Genomic DNA, 21,448 nt, shown 5'->3' with positions numbered 1-21,448 from the left:
AACGTTAAGTAGCACCATGATGCCAGCAGTGAGATGCGCAAGCTGATAATGTGTGTTTAGATCCAAGTCCACCCCCTCCAGCAAAGGAGAGAATGAAAAAAGACAGGCACCTAGACACACAGAAGCAGAAGCGGTATTAGGCGGATATTGACGAATTGGATTCACATTTTAAGATTAACACACTATGGTTTATTAGTCACAGAGAAAGAGAAACGCACACACATAGCTAACACACACACTCTTACACAGTCAAGGACGGGCGTGCAGACATAACAAACACACACATAACATTATAACTTTATAAGAATAATAAAAAGGAGTAGTAGGATATGTAGGATATTAGAAGAATAATATAATGATATCATATTGCTTATAGTGATATATAAGCAGTATAACTATATATAAAATAGAGATATAGAGCAAATATGAAAGTAAATTATAAACCAGAAATACAGAAAAATGTAAAAGAAACTTACTCATAATTCAGATGGGGAAGATTCTTGTCTCGCGAGGAAGGGTCAGGCGTGGTGTAAATGAGGGCCTTAATTTTAAGAGAGAACCATGAGGAGCCATTTATAAGGGTAGCTGAGTGAGTCAAGTTGCCCCCCCTACCCGTGAGACCAAGGTCTCTCGAAATTGTTTTGTCTCTCTCCCACTTTCAGTTCTACTGGTAAATTGGAAAGGCCTCTTTCAAAACATCATGGTAATGTAGATGAGCTCTTTTTTAACCCTATTGGTATTGATATCATAGTCTTTCTAAGATATATTGGTTATTTACTGTGTAAATACAGTATAAATACCGGAGCTTGAGCTCCAGGTGTCAGATCGCTTCTGAGAATACTCATCGGTGTGGATCTCTTGTGGTGGAACGGAACCAATAAATCTGGACCCTTGCTTCTTCTCACTCACGGCTGGTGTCTTTTTTTCTATCTCCAACTGGGTTTACAGACGTGAGTATTTGCTTCTATGTTGAATTTTTAAGTTTCTTCAGGTAATAGGCTAAATTTGAGCCAGCAGTGGAAAGTATGATACAGTCAGAAGTAACACAAAATGTATGAGATTACATTTCCGATTATGGCATTTTCCCGACTAGAGTTTTTTTGCCTTCGAGAAAGGAATTACAGTTGTACAAAGTTCATGAATTCTTCATTCTTTCTCTTGAAACATAAAATTCTGAAAATGTCTGAAATTACAACAGATTTTCTTACTTTGAATGTGAAAAATAATGAATAAATACTATAAGAGAAGCCTAGTGTCTTCTCCTGCTGTGTAGGCCTGTTTGAATTCATGAACGCACATACACTACATTTCACTTAACAAAATACTCAAAATATACAAACTTGTTTAAATGACAAAAAAATGTAAATGTTTACTCAGATCGTGTTTCAAGTTTTCCTTTAAGTAGCTTTGCCTAAATGATTAAATTAATCCTATTTTGAGAACCCTTTGATGACCATGCCCTGTGAGTGCAGAAAAGAAAGTGCTTCCTGGTCATGTGACACGGCATTTTTTTTTTTAATGTCATGTCAAAGTTAAAGCCCATTTTTTCCAGTTAAACAGGAAAATAATAGTTTTATATTATTATCCAACAATGGAGATAAATTCATTGTTGCCATATGGCAACACCATGCGGTAAAGGGTTAAAGTGTACCTGCAGCCTGCCTCGGTCAGCGAGTGGAATCCGGGCTGGCAGCGGTCACACTTATCTCCCATGACACCCGGTTTGCAGCTACAACGACCTGTGTTGTCACACTGAGTGCTTTGAGAACCTGAAGAGGGGAAGAGAGAGAAGAAAAGGCACACGCTCAGACGTTCTCTCTCTCTTTCTCTCTCAAACACATACACACAGTCCTGTGTCATCCCTCACCAACAGGGTTACAGCTGCAGGGCAGGCAGCGCTGGCCTGGACCCACTCTGTAGTAGTTGTCCAGGCAGCGCTCGCAGTTGGGTCCATCCGTGTTGTCGGCGCAGTTGCGGCAGTGACCTCCGTGACCCGTGGCGCGGTACAGAGCCTGGTCGAAGTAGCATTCGCCACTCTTGCCGTTGCAGTTGCATGCTGAAACACACGTTCGCGTTCAAGGTTTACACAAAAGAAATAAGGATTCCTGAAATCTCGCACCTTTTCAGGCAATAAATAAAGTGAAACGTCACAGGTAATTAATGTGGAAATTCTAGCATAAGCGTCGTATGTGTGTCACGAACGCGGAACAATTTCATTTATATCACAGAATAATACCACTGTTCCAGGATCAGTCAGGAGTTTGTGCATCCTGATGAACGCAGTGATGTGAAAGGAGAAGGAGCTGCTTGGAGATAAGCAGGCTTCCTCTGAGAGAGAGAGAGAGAGAGAGAGAGAGAGAGAGAGAGAGAGAGAGAGAGAGAGAGAGAGAGAGAGAGAGAGAGAGAGAGAGAGAGACAGAGACAGAGAGAGAGACAGAGAGACAGAGAGAGAGAGAGAGAGAGAGACAGACAGAGACAGACAGAGACAGAGAGAGGAGGCGAGAGACAGGGTGTGGGAGCACTGTGCTCTAGGACACTCCATGCTCACATGTGTGCATTAGTCATGCATTTCTAGGAAATGCCTGCTTGTATGGCCAGTTAAATAAAAAACATTTTTTTAAAGCATTAACTGTCCATTTACCTCCTCATTCCATGACTGTAAAGGATTTTATGGGAGTAAAAGCAGGAAATCGTATGGACATAAGCAAAATAAATTGATTATCGGTTTCCACTGCGCTATAAGGCCACTATAACGTCACTATAATGCCAGTTTCTCACTGTAACACCACAATAATACCGCTATGTCTTCACTGTAATGCCACTACAATGCCACTTTAATGCTGCACCTATAAAATCACAATAATGCCAGAATAGTGCCCCTACTATATCACTATAACACCACAGTAACGCCACTACATCGTCAGTATGCCACTATAATGTCTTTGACACGCCACTATGTCACTAAAACTTCATTAAAAGTCATTATAATGCCACTATAATGGCAACCTATCACTGTGTGCCACTATAAAATCACTATAACCACTACAATGTCACTACATGGCACTATAACATCACAATGTCATTATAACACCACTATATCACTATATGCCTCTATAATGCTACTATGTCACTATTATGATTTCACAATGTCACCATGACACTAGAATACCACACATGCTACTATAATGTCACTGTCACCAGTATAAAGCCTCTATAACATCACCACTAAAAAGTCACTATAACCTCAATTTAATGCCACTATAACATCATCACTATAACATGACCGTAAAGCCATTATAACGCCACTATAACATCACAATAAAGCCATTACAACAGTATGTGACTGTATGCCACTATGTCATAATGATAACATTTTAGAGGCATTATAGTTGCTTATATTGATATTATAACACCACTATATGCCTCCAAAATGCTTCTATAATGTCAATACTATGATTGTCACAGCTATGTCACCACTATAATGCCACTATATCACCACCACCATAACGTCACTATATGCCACTCTAACGCCACCATATCACCACTATATCGCCACCATCACTATATCACCACTATATCACCACCATCACTATATCACCACTCTAACGCCACCATATCACCACTATATTGCCACCATATCACCACTATATCACCACCATCACTATATCACCACTCTAACGCCACCATATCGCCACTATATCACCACCATCACTATATCACCACTATAACGCCACCATATCACCACTATATCACCACCATCACTATATCACCACTCTAACGCCACCATATCGCCACTATATCACCACCATCACTATATCACCACTATAACGCCACCATATCACCACTATATCACCACCATCACTATATCACCACTCTAACGCCACCATATCACCACTATATCGCCACCATATCACCACCATCACTATATCACCACTATAACGCCACCATATCACCACCATCACTATATCACCACTATAACGCCACCATATCACCACTATATCGCCACCATATCACCACTATATCACCACTATAACGCCACCATCACTATCACCACTATAACGCCACCATATCACCACCATATCACCACCATATCACCACCATCACTATCACCACTATAACACCACCATCACTATCACCACTATAACGCCACCATATCACTACTATATCGCCACTACAATGCCACCATATCACAATATCACCACTATATCACCCTCTTTTCACTATATCACCACTATATCGCCACCATATCACCACTATATCACCACCATCACTATATCACCACTATAACGCCACCATATCACCACCATCACTATCACCACTATAACGCCACCATATCACCACCATATCACCACTATATCACCACCATCACTATATCACCACTATATCACCACCATCACTATATCACCACTATAACACCGCCATATCACCATTATATCACCACCATCACTATATCACCACTATAACGCCACCATATCACCACCATATCACCACCATCACTATATCACCACTATAACACCACCATATCACCACCATATCACCACTATATCGCCACCATATCACTACTATATTGCCACCATATCACTATATCACCACTATATCGCCACCATATCACTACCATATCGCCACCATCACTATATCACCACTATATCGCCACCATATCACCACTATATCACCACCATCACTATATCACCACTATAACGCCACCATATCACCACCATCACTATATCACCACTATATCACCACTACATCGCCACCATATCACTACTATATTGCCACCATCACTATATCACCACTATATCACCATTATATCACCACCATCACTATATCACCACTATAACGCCACCATATCACCACCATCACTATATCACCACTATATCACCACTATAACGCCACCATATCACCACTATATCACCACCATCACTATATCACCACTATATCACCATTATATCACCACCATCACTATATCACCACTATAACGCCACCATATCACCACCATCACTATATCACCACTATAACGCCACAATATCACCACCATCACTATATCACCACTATAACGCCACCATATCACCACCATATCACCACTATATCACCACCATATCACCACCATATCACCACTATATCGCCACCATATCACTACTATATTGCCACCATATCACTATATCACCACTATATCGCCACCATATCACTACCATATCGCCACCATCACTATATCACCACTATATCGCCACCATATCACCACCATATCACCACTATATCACCACCATCACTATATCACCACTATAACGCCACCATATCACCACCATCACTATATCACCACTATATCACCACTACATCGCCACCATATCACTACCATATCGCCACCATCACTATATCACCACTATATCGCCACCATATCACCACCATATCACCACTATATCACCACCATCACTATATCACCACTATAACGCCACCATATCACCACCATCACTATATCACCACTATATCACCACTACATCGCCACCATATCACTACTATATTGCCACCATATCACTATATCACCACTATAACGCCACCATATCACCACTATATTGCCACCATAACGCCACCATATCCCTACCATATCACTAAATCACCACTATATTACCACCATATCACTATATCACCACTATATCACCGCTATACCGCCACTACATCACCACTATAATGTAACTATATCACGACTAATATAATATGACTATATGCCAATATGACTATATGCCAATATAACGTCACCAGTATAATGTTACTATAATGTCAGTATAACCTCAGTATAAAGAAATTAGTACACTATGTCACTATATCGCCACTATATCACCACCATATCGCCATTATATCGCCACCATATCACTACTATATCGCCACTACAATGCCACCATATCACAATATCACCACTATATCGCCCCCTTTTCACTATATCACCACTATATCGCCACCATATCACTATATGACCACTATATCACCACCATATCACTACTATATCGCCACTACAATGCCACCATATCACAATTTCACCACTATATCGCCCCCTTTTCACTATATCACCACTATATCACCACCATATCACTATATCACCACTATATCGCCACCATATCACTACTATATCGCCACTACAATGCCACCATATCACAATATCACCACTATATCGCCCCCTTTTCACTATATCACCACTATATCGCCACCATATCACTACTATATCGCCACTACAATGCCACCATATCACAATATCACCACTATATCGCCCCCTTTTCACTATATCACCACTATATCGCCACCATATCACTATATGACCACTATATCACCACCAGATCACTACTATATCGCCACTACAATGCCACCATATCACAATATCACCACTATATCGCCACCATATCACTATATGACCACTATATCACCACCATATCACTATATCACCACTATATCGCCACCATATCACTACTATATCGCCACTACAATGCCACCATATCACAATATCACCACTATATCGCCCCCTTTTCACTATATCACCACTATAACGCCACCATATCACTATATGACCACTATATCACCACCATATCACTATATCGCCACCATATCACTACTATATCGCCACTACAATGCCACCATATCACAATATCACCACTATATCGCCCCCTTTTCACTATATTACCACTATATCGCCACCATATAACTATATGACCACTATATCACCACCATATCACCATATCACCACTATATCACCACCATATCACTACTATATCGCCACCATATCACTATATGACCACTATATCACCACTATATCACCACCATATCACCACTATATCGCCACCATATCACTATATGACCACTATATCACCACCATATCACCACTATATAGCCACCATACCACTATATCACCACTATATCACCACTATATCACCACTATATAGAAACCATACCACTATATCACCACTATATAGCCACCATACCACTATATCACCACTATATCACCACTATATCACCACTATATAGAAACCATACCACTATATCACCACTATACCGCCACCATATCACCACTATATCGCCACCATATCACTATATGACCACTATATCACCACTATATCACCACTATATAGCCACCATACCACTATATCACCACTATATCACCACTATATAGCCACCATACCACTATATCGCCACCATATCACCACTATATCGCCACCATATCACTATATGACCACTATATGACCACTATATGACCACTATATCACCACTATATAGCCACCATACCACTATATCACCACTATATCGCCACCATATCACCACTATATCACCACCATATCACTATATCACCACTATATAGCCACCATATCACCACCATATCACCATTATATCGCCACCATATCACTAATATCACTATTAGACCACTATATCACCACTATATCGCCACTACAATGCCACCATATCACAATATCACCACTATATCGCCACCATATCACCACTATATCGCCACCATATCGCCACCATATCGCCACCATATCGCCACTACAATGCCACCATATCACAATATCACCACCATATCGCCACTATATCACCACCATATCGCCACCATATCGACACCATATCATCATATCGCCACCATATCACCACCATATCGCCACTACAATGCCACCATATCACAATATCACCACCATATCACCACCTTTTCACTATATCACCACTACATCACCACCATATCCCTATATCACCACTATATCACCACCATATCACCACTACAATGCCACCATATCACTATATCACCACTACAATGCCACCATATCACTATTAGACCACTATATCACTACCATATCACTATATCACCACTATATTACCACGATATCACTATATCGCCACCATATCACCACTATAACGCCACAATATCGCCACCATATCACCACTATAACGCCACAATATCGCCACCATATCACCACTATAACGCCACAATAACGCTACTACATCGCCACTATAATGTCACTATAACACCACCATGTCACTATATCACCACTATAACGCCACTATATCACACCTACTATAATATGACTATATGCCACTATAACGTCACCAGTATAATGTTACTATAATGTCACTATAACCTCAGTATAAAGAAATTAGTACACTATGTCACTATATGCCACTATAATGCCATTATGCTACTATACTGTCACTGTAACACCACTGTCTTTTAGAAAGCCCCTCTAAAGCAACTATAACCCCACTATAATGTCACCTCTATGAAGCAGAAGAATTTTACTTCTCGTGTCCAACACTTGTTTCCATGTGAGGAACCCCTCCTCCTTTCACAGATAGCATTGTGTACTGAGAAAAGTATGGACAGTTCTGGATTCGGGTCGGTAACCGCACCATGCCGTACTGCACGGTCCAGTGAAGAAAGCATTACATAGGAGTTGGCACTCACGCAGACACTCGTTGGCACTGTCAGAGGTGGCTCTTCTCCATGGGCGGTCGTTATAGAAGCGCTTACACACGTTGCAGTCATCACCCTCTGTGTTGTGCTTGCAGTTACACACCAGCTTGCTGTACTCGTTCTTCACACACTCGCTGGCATGACCGTTACATTTGCACCTGGAGGGGTGAGAAAAAAAAGCAGGTGGTCACACACACACACACACACACACTCTATACCATATTCTATAGCACTATGATAAAGCACACTTGCGGTGTGTATACACATCCTGTCTGTGTTTTGGGTTTAATATAGAGGCAAGGCTGTGAGACAAGAGTGGAATGACGCATGTCACAAAACAGTGAACTGTTCAAACAGCGAACACGCCGACTGTTTACGGAGCCTATCACTATGTCACCACGCCTTTGTTGTGCCTAATGACTTGTCTTTATAGGTCCGACCTTTGAATCTCTCATCGAGAGCAGCGGCATATTGTCTTCTTTCATGAATAAAGAGCTCTGCACTAACAGGCCCCCTTTAAACAGTCTCAGGTAGGGCTGTCTGAACAAATTCCACTGTTTGAAGAGGATTTCTTTCTAATACACATGTACAAAAAAAAAAAAAACCAAAACGCTTCCAAAACTTCAACTTGCATGCTAAATACAGTAACTGAACATCTGATGCAATCTTATTATCTACTTAAATGCTAAAAGGACCCTCCAGAGAGGATAACAACAGTCAAGATTACCAAATCAAATGGTCAACTCTACCGCAGCCGTTTAGAAGCAGTCTGTCGTGGCACAATGCTTCGTTTGTGCTCCTGGCCACTGCTCAAGCACGAGGCGGCAGGAACATTCTCCTGCAGACACTTTGACAAGGGGCTCCGCCGAACAAGAGAGGACTTGTGCGGCTAGTCACCTCTCGGCTATTGTCTCAGGTGTTTCTTGGCAAAGCCTTATGGAAAACGTGACGGAAGGAACGGAGAAAGCGTGCAGGTCGTGTTCGGCTGTCAAAGCATTCTGAATTGTAGCGGTGTTATAATTAAAGTCCGTGAAGAATCAAGAAAGCTGGGGTGTCACGCAACACCATAATCATTTGTTTAGTGCTTCAAATATTTGAATTTAGACCAGAAGTGGGCGTGGCCTTAAAAAAAGTTGATGTGTTTTTTTCAGTTAACTACAAACCCTGCCACTATGTCTCGATAAACCCTGGAGGGGAAAGAAAAAAAAACTTGGAGTTGGAATCCAAGCATTGTCATCAAGGGATGCTTCACAGTGTGAATTCTGGCTCTGGCAGTTCCTCAACCTCAGCTACATCACTCATGTGCATGAAAGTCACATTTTGAATTCCGCAGTGTTATTATTTTTGTTTGGACCTGCTGGAGATATTAGTAATAAATTTAGCTGCTCCTATTTCCCAAAATATAAACAAACTCGTAGCGTAATCGAAAGCACTGCAAACCTGACCAGGCAGTCACTAAGGACCAGCGCACACTGTTTGAGACTCATATCCGAGCCCTCCCTGAAACCTCCCACTCACACAACTTTCTCGTCCTGTTCCCGATGCACACCTCTAGTGGTAACCAGACGCTCTGCCAAACTTTCTGGAAAGAAATGTTGTCGTTTTGTTTTTCCGCTGAAAGGTTGCTCTCAGGGTTACTTATGGTGTACGATCATACAGTTACCTCACCACTGAGCTTTTTCAAAATACTACCATCTACTTTAGGGGTTCCCAAATTAGGGGTCACGATCCCACGTGTCCTTGATTTACAAATGGGGCCATGAGAGAAACTCGTCGCAATATTAGAAATATCAAAAGATCCATTCTGTGTGCTGCTATTTTGAAAGGTTACCGGAAGTCACATCCGGAGAAGCCTTGTTTAAATCAATACGTGCTATTTTATTTAATAAAAATGGACACAGTTCCCCGACTATCTGACTCTACGAAACAAACTAGTGCTGTGTCTGAAATTGCATGCTTATGTACTATTCAAGACGAGCTAAATCCACACCGATAGGTCTTTCCCCGGTTGCGTCCGTTGCGGGAGCAGCTAAGAAGGGTCCGCTGTTGTTATACGGTACGAGAGCGGCCTCTAGAGGCGAAATAAAAACTATCGCTGACAAACTCTATTGTGTTATTTGTAGTGTTTTATTTGTTTGTCTGTTTTATTTTGGACCTCTCTATTTTTATTTGTTATTTGCAGTGTTACTTTTGGGCTCAGTTTGGATGTGTATCTTTTACTTGCTTTAATATTTATTAATAGTTCATATATATTCATATTTATTTCATTTAGAAAAGTACAGTACATTTTCATGGTACAGTCAGTACTCTATTTATTTTTGGTATAAATTTCAGGAATGTTTTTCTTTGACTGTTATGGTTTCATATGGCGTAAATTTTAAAAACTAATCGGGTGATTAATCGGTTATCGGCAGGTACCGCCCCCAGCTTAGTTATCCGTAACGGTAACATCCACTATCGGTCGACCTCTACTTATTACACACCAACACTAAATGGTTTTTCCATTATGTTTAGTGTTTGAACTTTTAGAACAGCTCATGTTATCATGGTCTGTGTAGCAGTCTTCTGGACTTTCGAGCTCAGAAAATACTTTTGAATGCAAAGCCCTTTTCAAACCCTAACACCCTGAGGAAGCCTTGTGCATTATTAGTTGCTGGGGGTTTGGGGGTCTGTGGACCAGCGAGATTAAACAACTCCTCTGGCTCTTATACGCATATAGGCCCGGTCGGCCCCGTTCTCCTCCCTCTGCCTTGTAATCCCGCACGCCAGTGCAGGAATGTCAGGAACGTGGGCTGTGTCCTGGAAATCTGATCGACATTTCAAACACATTACGGTGAAAAGACACGATGCGGGGCGGAGGAGCTGTTGCTTAACACGCTCTAAACACTAGTCTGATCCCATAAAGAAATTTTTTTATTTTTTTTTTTATTTAAACAGCTCATTCCAGGCTCTGAGTCGTGCAGCAAAACCTGGATGTGATTCAGGAGTCACATCTCTAGGAACCTGTGCTAGTGTCCGCAGGTTGGCAGCGTGCTCTACACTTCAGCTCAACGTTTACATCACCGCTCTTGCACTTGTTCGAACTTGGATGAAAAGAGCTTGGGTTCGTTTTTGTCAAATTCGAGTCCGTTTTTTTTTTTTTTTTTTTTTGGGGGGGGCAGTGTGGGGAGGGGTTGAAAGTGCTTGTCTAGAGCGTTGAAAGAATTTCTGTGTTTAGACAACTTCCTCAATTTGGATTGGTGTGACTGACGCAACATGTTTGAAAAGAAATAAATAAAATCAGTCAATCAATATCAGGAACAGCGTGTGAAAAGAAACTGTTGCAGATTTACAGTAACGATGCACTGATTTTCATTACAAAGCGCTCACCTTCCTCCGACGGCAAAGTCGGAGATGGCGTAGTAGTACGACTTCAGGACCTTGGGGTCATTGAACACTTCGTCTCCGAACGTGTTCAGCCTGTTCAGGGTCACTTTGATGTCTGTCGCAGTCACCCATTCCTGCAAAACAGAAGAACGCTTCAGCAAGACACTTTCACAGACAAAGCAAAGTACAGTTTCTTAATCTTCTGTGTGTGTGTGTGTGTGTGTGTATATATATATATATATATATATATATATATATATATATATATATATATATATATATATATATATATATAAAAATAAATAAATAAAACAGTGAGTCGTTAAGTAAACCGAAGATACAGATGGTTTGCGGTGACCCAGGAACGGTAAGAACGTGGTATGGAGATAGTGGAGCGGAAAGAAAACACTGTACTTCCAACATCTGGATTTAGGACACATGTGGAACACAATGTTGACTGCATATATCTGGTGATACTGAGAGACCAAAATGAGTAACCTCATGGAAGATTTTAAATGATCTGTGTTTATGTACGATTATGGATGAATGTCGGATTTAAAGCCATATTAGTGCTGCGAGAACACTTCCCCTAGGATATGGATCTGCAATAAGCTTTCAGGTGCAAAAAGAGAAGAAAAAAAGTCCTAGGAAAGCCTTCACGAATCTAAGCATGAGAAAAATCTGTAACGTGTAAAGCCCAGCTGGCAAAGAGCTGCAGAAAACCCTCAAGCCTTTCTGACACGTTATCCATAGCACACAGCTGTGATTCAGTGCATGTTCCTGCTCAGGCAGGCTGCCAAAATCTCTCCCTCTCTCACACACACACACACAGTTTGACCCACTAGAACATCTAATGATTAGCAGTAATCTCAGCACAATAGCTGAGCATACAGTAATACATGTGTGTAGTTCAGTATAAAATAAACAAGTCTCCACATCAACTTCATGTGTTAGAAATAAACGGTTAAAGCTCTTTAAACCTGTGCTGCAAGACAAAAACTAATTGCTCGGCTACAGATAAAGACACGTCCGATAAAGTCTCAGCCTCGCAAAATTTGATAATGTCAAACGACTTCTGGCGAAGATTCGTGCTTTAGTCACGCATAGTTCGCGAGCACATCTGGCTCGCACTGGACGTCCAAACGGCGAGCAGACGTACAAACGCTTTCCAGCTGTGACCGCATGCTGCCAAGTGTAATCAGAGCCAGGGTGGGAAAACTGGAGGCGTCAGCTCGCAACGTGCTGCAACTCCTGGAAGTGACCAGTGAACGGTAGACGAGTCTGTCATGGAAACATCAGGGATATCTCCTACATGTACACGTGCACATGGATATAGTGGGAGCTTCTCTTATCGCCAGTCCATGCCCGATTCTACTCCCTCAGCAAATCCTGCCCACACTCCCCAAACATCAGATGTGTTCACAACCAGACGACTAGCTGACTCACTGCTCTCACCTCCGTCACCGGGTTTAAATAGACTGAGGGAAAGCGTCTCAGCAGACGGAGTGTTCAAATATTCTATCAAGGAAACCAGGTTCAACAAAAGGGAGTCTAAGCCCTGCTTCTCGAGGGACATCTGATTATCAAGTATAACAGCCATAATGGCTAGTTAAATGTCAATGTGCAGTGTTGCCAGGTCTCAACCAATGCCCAACCCCAACTACACCTTAAAGTGCACCTGTTATGTTTTTTCAAAGCTCACCTTTCATGTAGTGTGTTATATACGTAGCTGTTTGTGAATGTAAAACATCCGCAAAGTTTCAAAAATCAACGTGCAGGAAAAACGGTCCTATCGTCTCCCAAAAGAAGGAACTGATTCTGAACAGCTGAAATGAGTTGTTAGTGATTCCAGACTCACTTCCTGTACTAACCTACGTAGGTTTTAGGGATGTCACGAGAACCGATACTTCGGTACCAACATTCTTAAAATGTGACGGTACTTGTTTTTCTGCAGTAGCGTGGGTTCCGTTATTAATGAAGATACCGTGTTGCAATTCTTCCGGAACTGAAGATGGCAGCAAATACGCGCAAGTGTTTTAGTCGGTCCACAAGTGGTGAAGAAGAAGAAAAACGTCAACAAGCGCACGGGAAAAAGTACAGAAGTTTAGCTCCGCCCCGACTCGTTGAGAGGCAAAGATAGGATAGCTCGTTGAGAGCAAAGCTAGCATCGGATGCCGGTGTGCAACGGATGCTATCGTTCATTTCAAACAAAGCAAGGAAACACCTGGAATTTGGCGAAGCACCTGAAAGACTGGTCCTATATTATGTTTGTTTGAGGCAGCTGGAATTGTAGCCATGAAACCAGCTAACGTTACGCTCCATGTAATGTTAGCGGTAGCCAGTTATTTGTTAACGACGCTAACGCATTGCAGTGTGATGAACTACCTCCTAATGTTCCTCCATGCATCGCCATTCAGCCCGGGTCCTGTCAGCTAAATGTAGCCTAATGTCACTAATAATTATTCACATATTCATGCTTTTAATAAATCTTTTTATCTTGCCACGATATCAGTGAATTTAAACTAATCGACTATAAAAAATTAAAAAAAGCAACCCTGGAAACATTTATTCTTAAAGTTCATGCAAGCAATCTATCCTGTGCTACAACAGACTGAAGTTCTGCAATCTGCCTAAAAACAGTTTCATATAGCAAACTCAAGAGCTGGAAAAGTACACACTGCTGATGAGTGAAGGAGTGAGTGAGTGAGGTAGTGAGGGAGGGAGTGAAGGACAGAGTGAGGGAGGGAGTAAGTGAGGGAGTGAGAGTGAAGGAGTGAGTGAGGGTGTGAAGGAGTGAGTGAGAGAGTGAAGGAGTGAGTGAGAGAGTGAAGGAGTGAGTGAGAGTGAAGGAGTGAGAGAGGGTGTGAAGGAGTGAGTGAGAGTGAAGGAGTGAGTGAGGGTGTGAAGGAGTGAGTGAAGGAGTGAGCGAGGGTGTGAAGGAGTGAGTGAGAGTGAGTGACGGAGTGAGAGAGTGAAGGAGTGAGTGAGGGAGTGAAGGAGTGAGGGAGTGAAGGAGTGAGAGAGTGTGTGAAGTGAGTGAGAGTGAGGGAGTGAGTGTGAGGGAGTGAAGGAGTGAGTGAGGGAGTGAGTGAGAGTGAAGGAGTGAGTGAGAGAGTGAAGGAGTGAGTGAGAGTGAACGAGTGAAGGAGTGAGAGAGGGAGTGAGTGAGAGAGTGACAGAGAGAGTGAAGAAGTGAGCATGTGAAGGAGTGAGGGAGTGAAGGAGTGAGGGAGAGAGAGAGTGAAGGAGTGAGTGAGGGAGAGAGAGAAGGAGTGAGTGAGAGTGAAGGAGTGAGTGAGAGAGTGAAGGAGTGAGTGAGAGTGAAGGAGTGAGTGAGAAAGGGAGTGAGTGAGGGAGTGAGTGAGAGTGAAGGAGTGAGTGAGAGAGTGAGGGTGTGAAGGAGTGAGTGAGTGAGTGAAGGAGTGAGTGAGAGTGTGAGGGAGTGAGTTTGTTACTGTTATGTCTAATAACAGGGGGAGTGAAGGAGTGAGGGAGTGAGTGAGAGAGTGAAGGAGTGAGTGAGGGAGGGTGTGAAGGAGTGAGTGAGGGAGTGAGTGAGAGTGAGTGAGGGTGTGAAGGAGTGAGTGAAGGAGTGAGTGAGGGTGTGAAGGAGTGAGTGAGGGAGTGAGTGAGAGTGAGTGAGGGTGTGAAGGAGTGAGTGAGGGAGTGAAGGAGTGAGTGAGGGAGTGAAGGAGTGAGTGAGGGTGTGAAGGAGTGAGTGAGGGTGTGAGCGAGTGAAGGAGTGAGTGAGGAAGTGTTTGTTACTGTTATGTCTAATAACAGGGGGAGTGAGGGAGTGAGTGAGAGAGTGAGTGAGGGAGGGTGTGAAGGAGTGAGTGAGGGAGTGAAGGAGTGAGTGAGGGTGTAAAGGAGTGAGTGAGGGAGTGAGTGAGGGAGTGAGTGAGGGAGTGAAGGAGTGATTGAGGGTGTAAAGGAGTGAGTGAGGGTGTGAGGGAGTGAGTGAGGGAGTGAGTGAGGGTGTGTTTGTTACTGTTATGTCTAATAACGGGGGAGTGAGGGAGTGAGTGAGTGAGGGTGTGAAGGAGTGTGTGAGGGAGTGAGTGAGGGAGTGAAGGAGTGAGTGAGGGTGTAAAGGAGTGAGTGAGGGAGTGAAGGAGTGAGTGAGGGTGTGTTTGTTACTGTTATGTCTAATAACAGGGGGAGTGATGGAGTGAGTGAGAGTGAGTGAGGGTGTGAAGGAGTGAGTGAGGGTGTAAAGGAGTGAGTGAGGGAGGGAGGGAGGGAGTGAAGGAGTGAGTGAGGGTGTGAGGGAGTGAGTGAGGGAGTGAAGGAGTGAGTGAGGGAGTGAAGGAGTGAGTGAAGGAGTGAGTGAGGGAGTGAAGGAGTGAGTGAGGGAGTGAGTGAGGGAGTGAAGGAGTGAGTGAGGGAGTGAAGGAGTGAGTGAAGGAGTGAGTGAGGGAGTGAAGGAGTGAGTGAGGGAGTGAGTGAGGGAGTGAAGGAGTGAGTGAGGGTGTGAGGGAGTGAGTGAGGGTGTGAGGGAGTGAGTGAGGGTGTAAAGGAGGGAGTGAGTGAGGGAGTGAGTGAGGGTGTAAAGGAGGTAGTGAGGGAGTGAGTGAGGGTGTGAGGGAGTGAGTGAGGGAGTGAAGGAGTGAGTGAGGGAGTGAAGGAGTGAGTGAAGGAGTGAGTGAGGGAGTGAAGGAGTGAGTGAGGGAGTGAGTGAGGGAGTGAAGGAGTGAGTGAGGGTGTGAGGGAGTGAGTGAGGGTGTAAAGGAGGGAGTGAGTGAGGGAGTGAGTGAGGGTGTAAAGGAGGTAGTGAGGGAGTGAGTGAGGGTGTAAAGGAGGTAGTGAGGGAGTGAGTGAGGGTGTGAGGGAGTGAAGGAGTGAGTGAGGGTGTGAGGGAGTGAGTGAGGGAGTGAAGGAGTGAGTGAGGGTGTGAGGGAGTGAGTGAGGGTGTAAAGGAGGGAGTGAGTGAGGGAGTGAGTGAGGGTGTAAAGGAGGTAGTGAGGGAGTGAAGGAGTGAGTGAGGGTGTGAGGGAGTGAGTGAGGGAGTGAAGGAGTGAGTGAGGGAGTGAAGGAGTGAGTGAGGGAGTGAGTGAGGGTGTGTTTGTTACTGTTTGTCTAATAACAGGGGGCGTGAGGGAGGTGGTGGTTCAAAGGTTAAGGCTCTGGCCAGAATGTTTGGGGTTCGAGCCCCAATACCGCCAGGCTGCCACTGCTGGGCCCTTGAGCAAGGCCCTTAACCATATCTGCTCCAGGGGCGGCGTATGATGGCCGACCCTGCGCTCTGACTCCTGCATGCTGACAAGCTGGAATACTTAAAGCAGAGAATTTCACCGTGCCGTAATGTATACGTGACAAACGCTTCTCCGTTTTCTAAAACTCGCACTGAAACAACGCTAGTCAGAGCTGGACACATACAAAGTGAGCAAAACCGATGCTAGCGATGATGCTAATGCTGAAGCTGGATTTAATGTAAAACTCTGATGACGCGTCTCTACCTGAAGCACCGGGCTGTGGTCGAAGTTGTATGCGCTGGGACGTCCCTCGAGCGTAGAGAAGGCCACGTTTCCTCCGGTGAGCGGCGAGATGTCGCTGAACTCGTCCGTGCAGAGCGCCTGCTGCTCGTCCTCGCCGGTGCGGATGAAGCCTCGGTTCACCTTGCCGTAGGTTTTCTCGCACGAGCCGCTGTAGTACTGGTACGGGATCCACGGGCCGTCCTCGCGCGTGCGCTTGTAGATGACGAAGCTCTCCGGGCGGCTGGTGTGGAACTTCAGACGCACGTAGGTGATGTCGAAGGACTTTCCTGCGAAATTTAAAAAAGAAAACCAAAAAAAAAACCCCAAAAAGATCAGGAACTGCAGTGTAGTGAGTAATGTGTAAATAAATAGAAAAGACACTTGGTACGTTCAGTTCATTCGCTATCTCCGGTTAGAAACAGGACTTAGGACGGAGTGTTCAGACAAACAGACATACGGATACACAGCAGCAAGGAAATGCGGCGCTCCGGACGACCGGTTCTCAAACTCCAAGCTGTCCAGAGCAGTGTTCCTCCAAAAGGAACATATTCTTCCCATTCCCGCCTGCTCCCGAAGGAATTCTGAACAATCCCCGCCGCTCTGGCGGACGCCCTTGACCGATCCCAACTGCTGTTACTAACGTTTGCGTATGTACGTTTCTTTTTTTTTCTTTTTTTAAGGCGAACTCATTTGCATTTAATTGTCAAAAGGTAAATAAAGTAGTATTTGTAATCCACCATGATAAATGAAAGCGCCATTCAAACACTTAATACGCTCTGGTTAAATCGACGTGACCGTTTCTTTTCTTTTGTCACGTGAGCGTCGGACTCGGCCGCTCGCCCCCGCGTGCACGGGAGTTAACGAGAGCAAAGTCTCTCCTGCTACTGTATTTCGGTCCAGCGAGATCCCAGTCTCAGGTGTACGCCTCAACCGAGATGCTCTGCTTAAGCAGGAGCATGAGACTCCACCCAATCCGCCTCGTCACGTACACGTGTGCAGGCGTATTCGTCAAGGTTGGAGTTAGGACACGGCTGAATTACATCAGAACGCTCCAGGATGAGCGATTACAGGAAAACAAATCAACGACATGTGGATATTTTAACTGTAACTACAATCTAACACCGCGCGATATGAGCATATAATTACAAATATCGTGTGCATTGTGGGATCTATTTTAATTTTATATATATATATATATATATATATATATATATATATATATATATATATATATATATATATAAAAACATGCATGTTTTTATATATGTACACACACGTATATTATTATATATATTTAAATTATAACATGCAGATGTAAACTTTATGCGTTGTTATGGTAAATGACCTGCACTTATATAGCACCTTTTAACCTTGGAGGTTCTACAGAGCACTGAGTACACACACCCACACACACACCCACACACACACCCACACACACACCCACACACACACCCACACACACACCCACACACACACCCTCACCCACACCCTCACCCACACCCTCACCCACACCCTCACCCACACCCTCACCCACACCCTCACCCACACCCTCACCCACATACACTCATACACACACACACACACCCACGGCAACGGAGCTACCATGCAAGGCACTAGGCCTGCCATCAGGAGCACCTCAGGGTTCAGTGTCTTGCCCATGGACACTTCGGCATTTGGAGGGGTCGGGGGTCAAACCGCCAACCTTGTGATTAGTGGACAACCCGCTGAGTCACACGGACACTGATCCATTCATGACAGACACAAAGTCTTTGTGTTTTCTCTATAAAAGCAGAGTCGAGTGAAAAGTGTTACGACATACTATATCCCTCCCACGTAATAAGCGTCAGAGTGCGGTCCCAGAGAGCCGAGATTGTACAAAAACTTATTTATTTTCTTCTTCCAACGCACCATCCTCTCAGAGCATTATTCCCGCAGTTCTAACTTTAAGCAGCTTGCCAGGCCCTCCAACATGTAGGAACGTATTCAGCAAGCCTGTGCAGGCCAGGCATGCTCGAGAGGATGAGCACACAGCTACACCGCAAGCCAAACAGAAACCTTATGGAACGGCATCGTTTATTTTGCGTGAAGGAAGTGACACCGTCTTTCAACAGGGCCGGGGGGTGCGGTGGGGTGGGGGGGGTGACAGTGTTTGCTCTAGCGAAGAATTTGCTCTCCAAACAATTCTGCAAAAGCTAGCAGGGAGAACCAACTATGTAGATATAAAGAGCAAACAAAATCCACTGCGGCTAAAAGACTGAGGAGGAAGTTTGTCGAGGCCGGCGGGGTGGGGAAATGGGGGGGGTTTGTGAATCGACCGATATCGGCGGTGCCTTTGACTGTACTGTGAAGGTTACCGTGGTGAAAACCTTGCTGATTTCAGAGACACACGTCGAACTGCCAAGGACAAAGTCCAGCTCGAGGGAGAGAATGTTTTAACGGCAGGATGCAGGCCTTTGTGTGTTAGCACCACAGTATGAATGAAGTGGGCAAACCGTGGCTTAAAAAACAGAAGATCATATAACACTTCACGAACAAAGCAGAAAAGCACTAGAAAAGTACTAGAAATGTGTTTGGGGAAAGACGACGGTCAAAGCGCTCGAGATACCCGGGTGAAAAGCTGACACAAAGCGAGAGCAAGGCTCCAACAATGCAGGAACTAATCCAGGAGGTGCTCACGTTTCTAATTGGACTTTAAAATCCACTCTATACAAATAGTTGGCAGCGGGACAGCTATGTATTTCTCACAACCTTTAGCCTTTATCTGAATTACCCTCTGAGCAGCTTTATTACAGATGACTGGTTTGAGGAGGAACCGTCAGCATTACGATACACTAACAGCACTTTTATTTCCCACTAGTTGCCATGGTTTCACTGGTTTCCACTGATTCGACTCCGGGTCGCAACTTTAACAAGCGATTCTTCTTTTACTTTACTGTACTAGCGATGCAGACTCACCAGAGCCATCTACCTTACAAGCTTTCGTTTTCTTCATAATGTCTCTGTTTACTGTCTCGAAGTTAATAAGACAAAAAAAAAAAAAAAAAAAGAAAAGTTACTGAGAAACCCCCAAAGTGCAAAAAACCTCTGAACTGAAGACTCCGATGGTGGGAACCATCCTGACTGTACAAAGTGCTGACACTGGAGACTCCTCCCACAAATGTCAAGTAAACATCCACTAACATGATTATGATTTTTATGATACCATACAACTCTGTGAATGAGCCGTTGCTATAGAAATGATGAGACCCATATTAGACCCATCTGACCAATCGAATCAATCAAAATCAAGACTACACCAGTGCTGTGGTACGAATTTCATAACGTCTTATTCTAGGAGCACATGAAAAAAAAAAAAAAAAACATTTTAGAGCGACTCACGCAACCTTGCAAAAACAAGACGAGCATCTGCTGGCATGGCAGCACATGATTTTTTTTTTGTGAGTTAACACACAAAAGCCCTTCATCTGAGCAACACGGCGTGGAAAAATGCTTTCAGAGCCACCTACAAAGAGAACTTCAGCGCTAGGTGCTCGGTGGAGCAGCTCTGGAGCTCGGAGGCATGGCCGAGGACAGGGTCATGCCCCGCCGGAGATGTGTGCGCCGAACTTAGCTCTGGTAACATCCTGCTTTTGTCCCACTCACTGCGACACCTTAGTAACAGGTGCTGGTTTTAGAGAGCAGTCAGAAGGTTCTCTACAACTCAAACGCCTTCGCAGACTGAATTAGGTTCAAAATGCCTCAACACATACAGCCAGACGGTTTCACACTTTGAAATGTTACAGGCGTGTATTGTGGAACGTTTACGTTCACGCTTGACTGTTGATATTCCATAATGCGCCGGAAAACACTGTGTATCCTGAGAGCAATGTATCACTTCCTTTGGAACAGCTGCTGGAAGTACAGCAAGACCAGTAAAAAGAAGAGGAAAAAAAGAGAAAAGACTGTGCTGTTCTCCACTGCAGCTGCACGGGAAGCAGCGATAGGTGTTCCTTGGACCTCGTAACCAGCCTGAGGGGAAAATCCTGGCCTGAAACTCACTGGAACTGAGCACTAGCGGTGGCTTAAAAACAGTTTTCGTTGCGTTTAATATTGTGAAACGTCCGCAACACTTGCGTTACAGTAAGCGTGCACAGCGGCCCCTCACCAGCCTCTCTTTTCCATCCCTCAA

The 21,448-nt window shown here is 44.0% G+C and overlaps 1 protein-coding gene across 1 annotated transcript in view; it reads right to left on the bottom strand.

Annotated features, from left to right (window-relative positions):
• lamc1 (laminin, gamma 1) overlaps nucleotides 1–21,448 on the bottom strand; it is a 74,415-nt gene that overhangs the window by 15,312 nt on the left and 37,655 nt on the right. The window contains exons 2-6 of the mRNA XM_017471361.3: nucleotides 17,263–17,567; nucleotides 11,807–11,937; nucleotides 8,429–8,595; nucleotides 1,868–2,056; nucleotides 1,652–1,769 (exon numbers count right to left, since the gene is read on the bottom strand). Coding sequence (XP_017326850.1) covers nucleotides 1,652–1,769; nucleotides 1,868–2,056; nucleotides 8,429–8,595; nucleotides 11,807–11,937; nucleotides 17,263–17,567 — 910 coding nt within the window. The remainder of the gene's footprint in view (nucleotides 1–1,651; nucleotides 1,770–1,867; nucleotides 2,057–8,428; nucleotides 8,596–11,806; nucleotides 11,938–17,262; nucleotides 17,568–21,448) is intronic.

This window comes from Ictalurus punctatus, chromosome 7 (assembly GCF_001660625.3).
Source record: "Ictalurus punctatus breed USDA103 chromosome 7, Coco_2.0, whole genome shotgun sequence".
Lineage (NCBI taxonomy): Eukaryota > Metazoa > Chordata > Actinopteri > Siluriformes > Ictaluridae > Ictalurus > Ictalurus punctatus.
The sequence above is the reverse complement of the archived record's forward strand: the minus strand, read 5'-3'. Positions and strand labels throughout refer to the sequence as shown.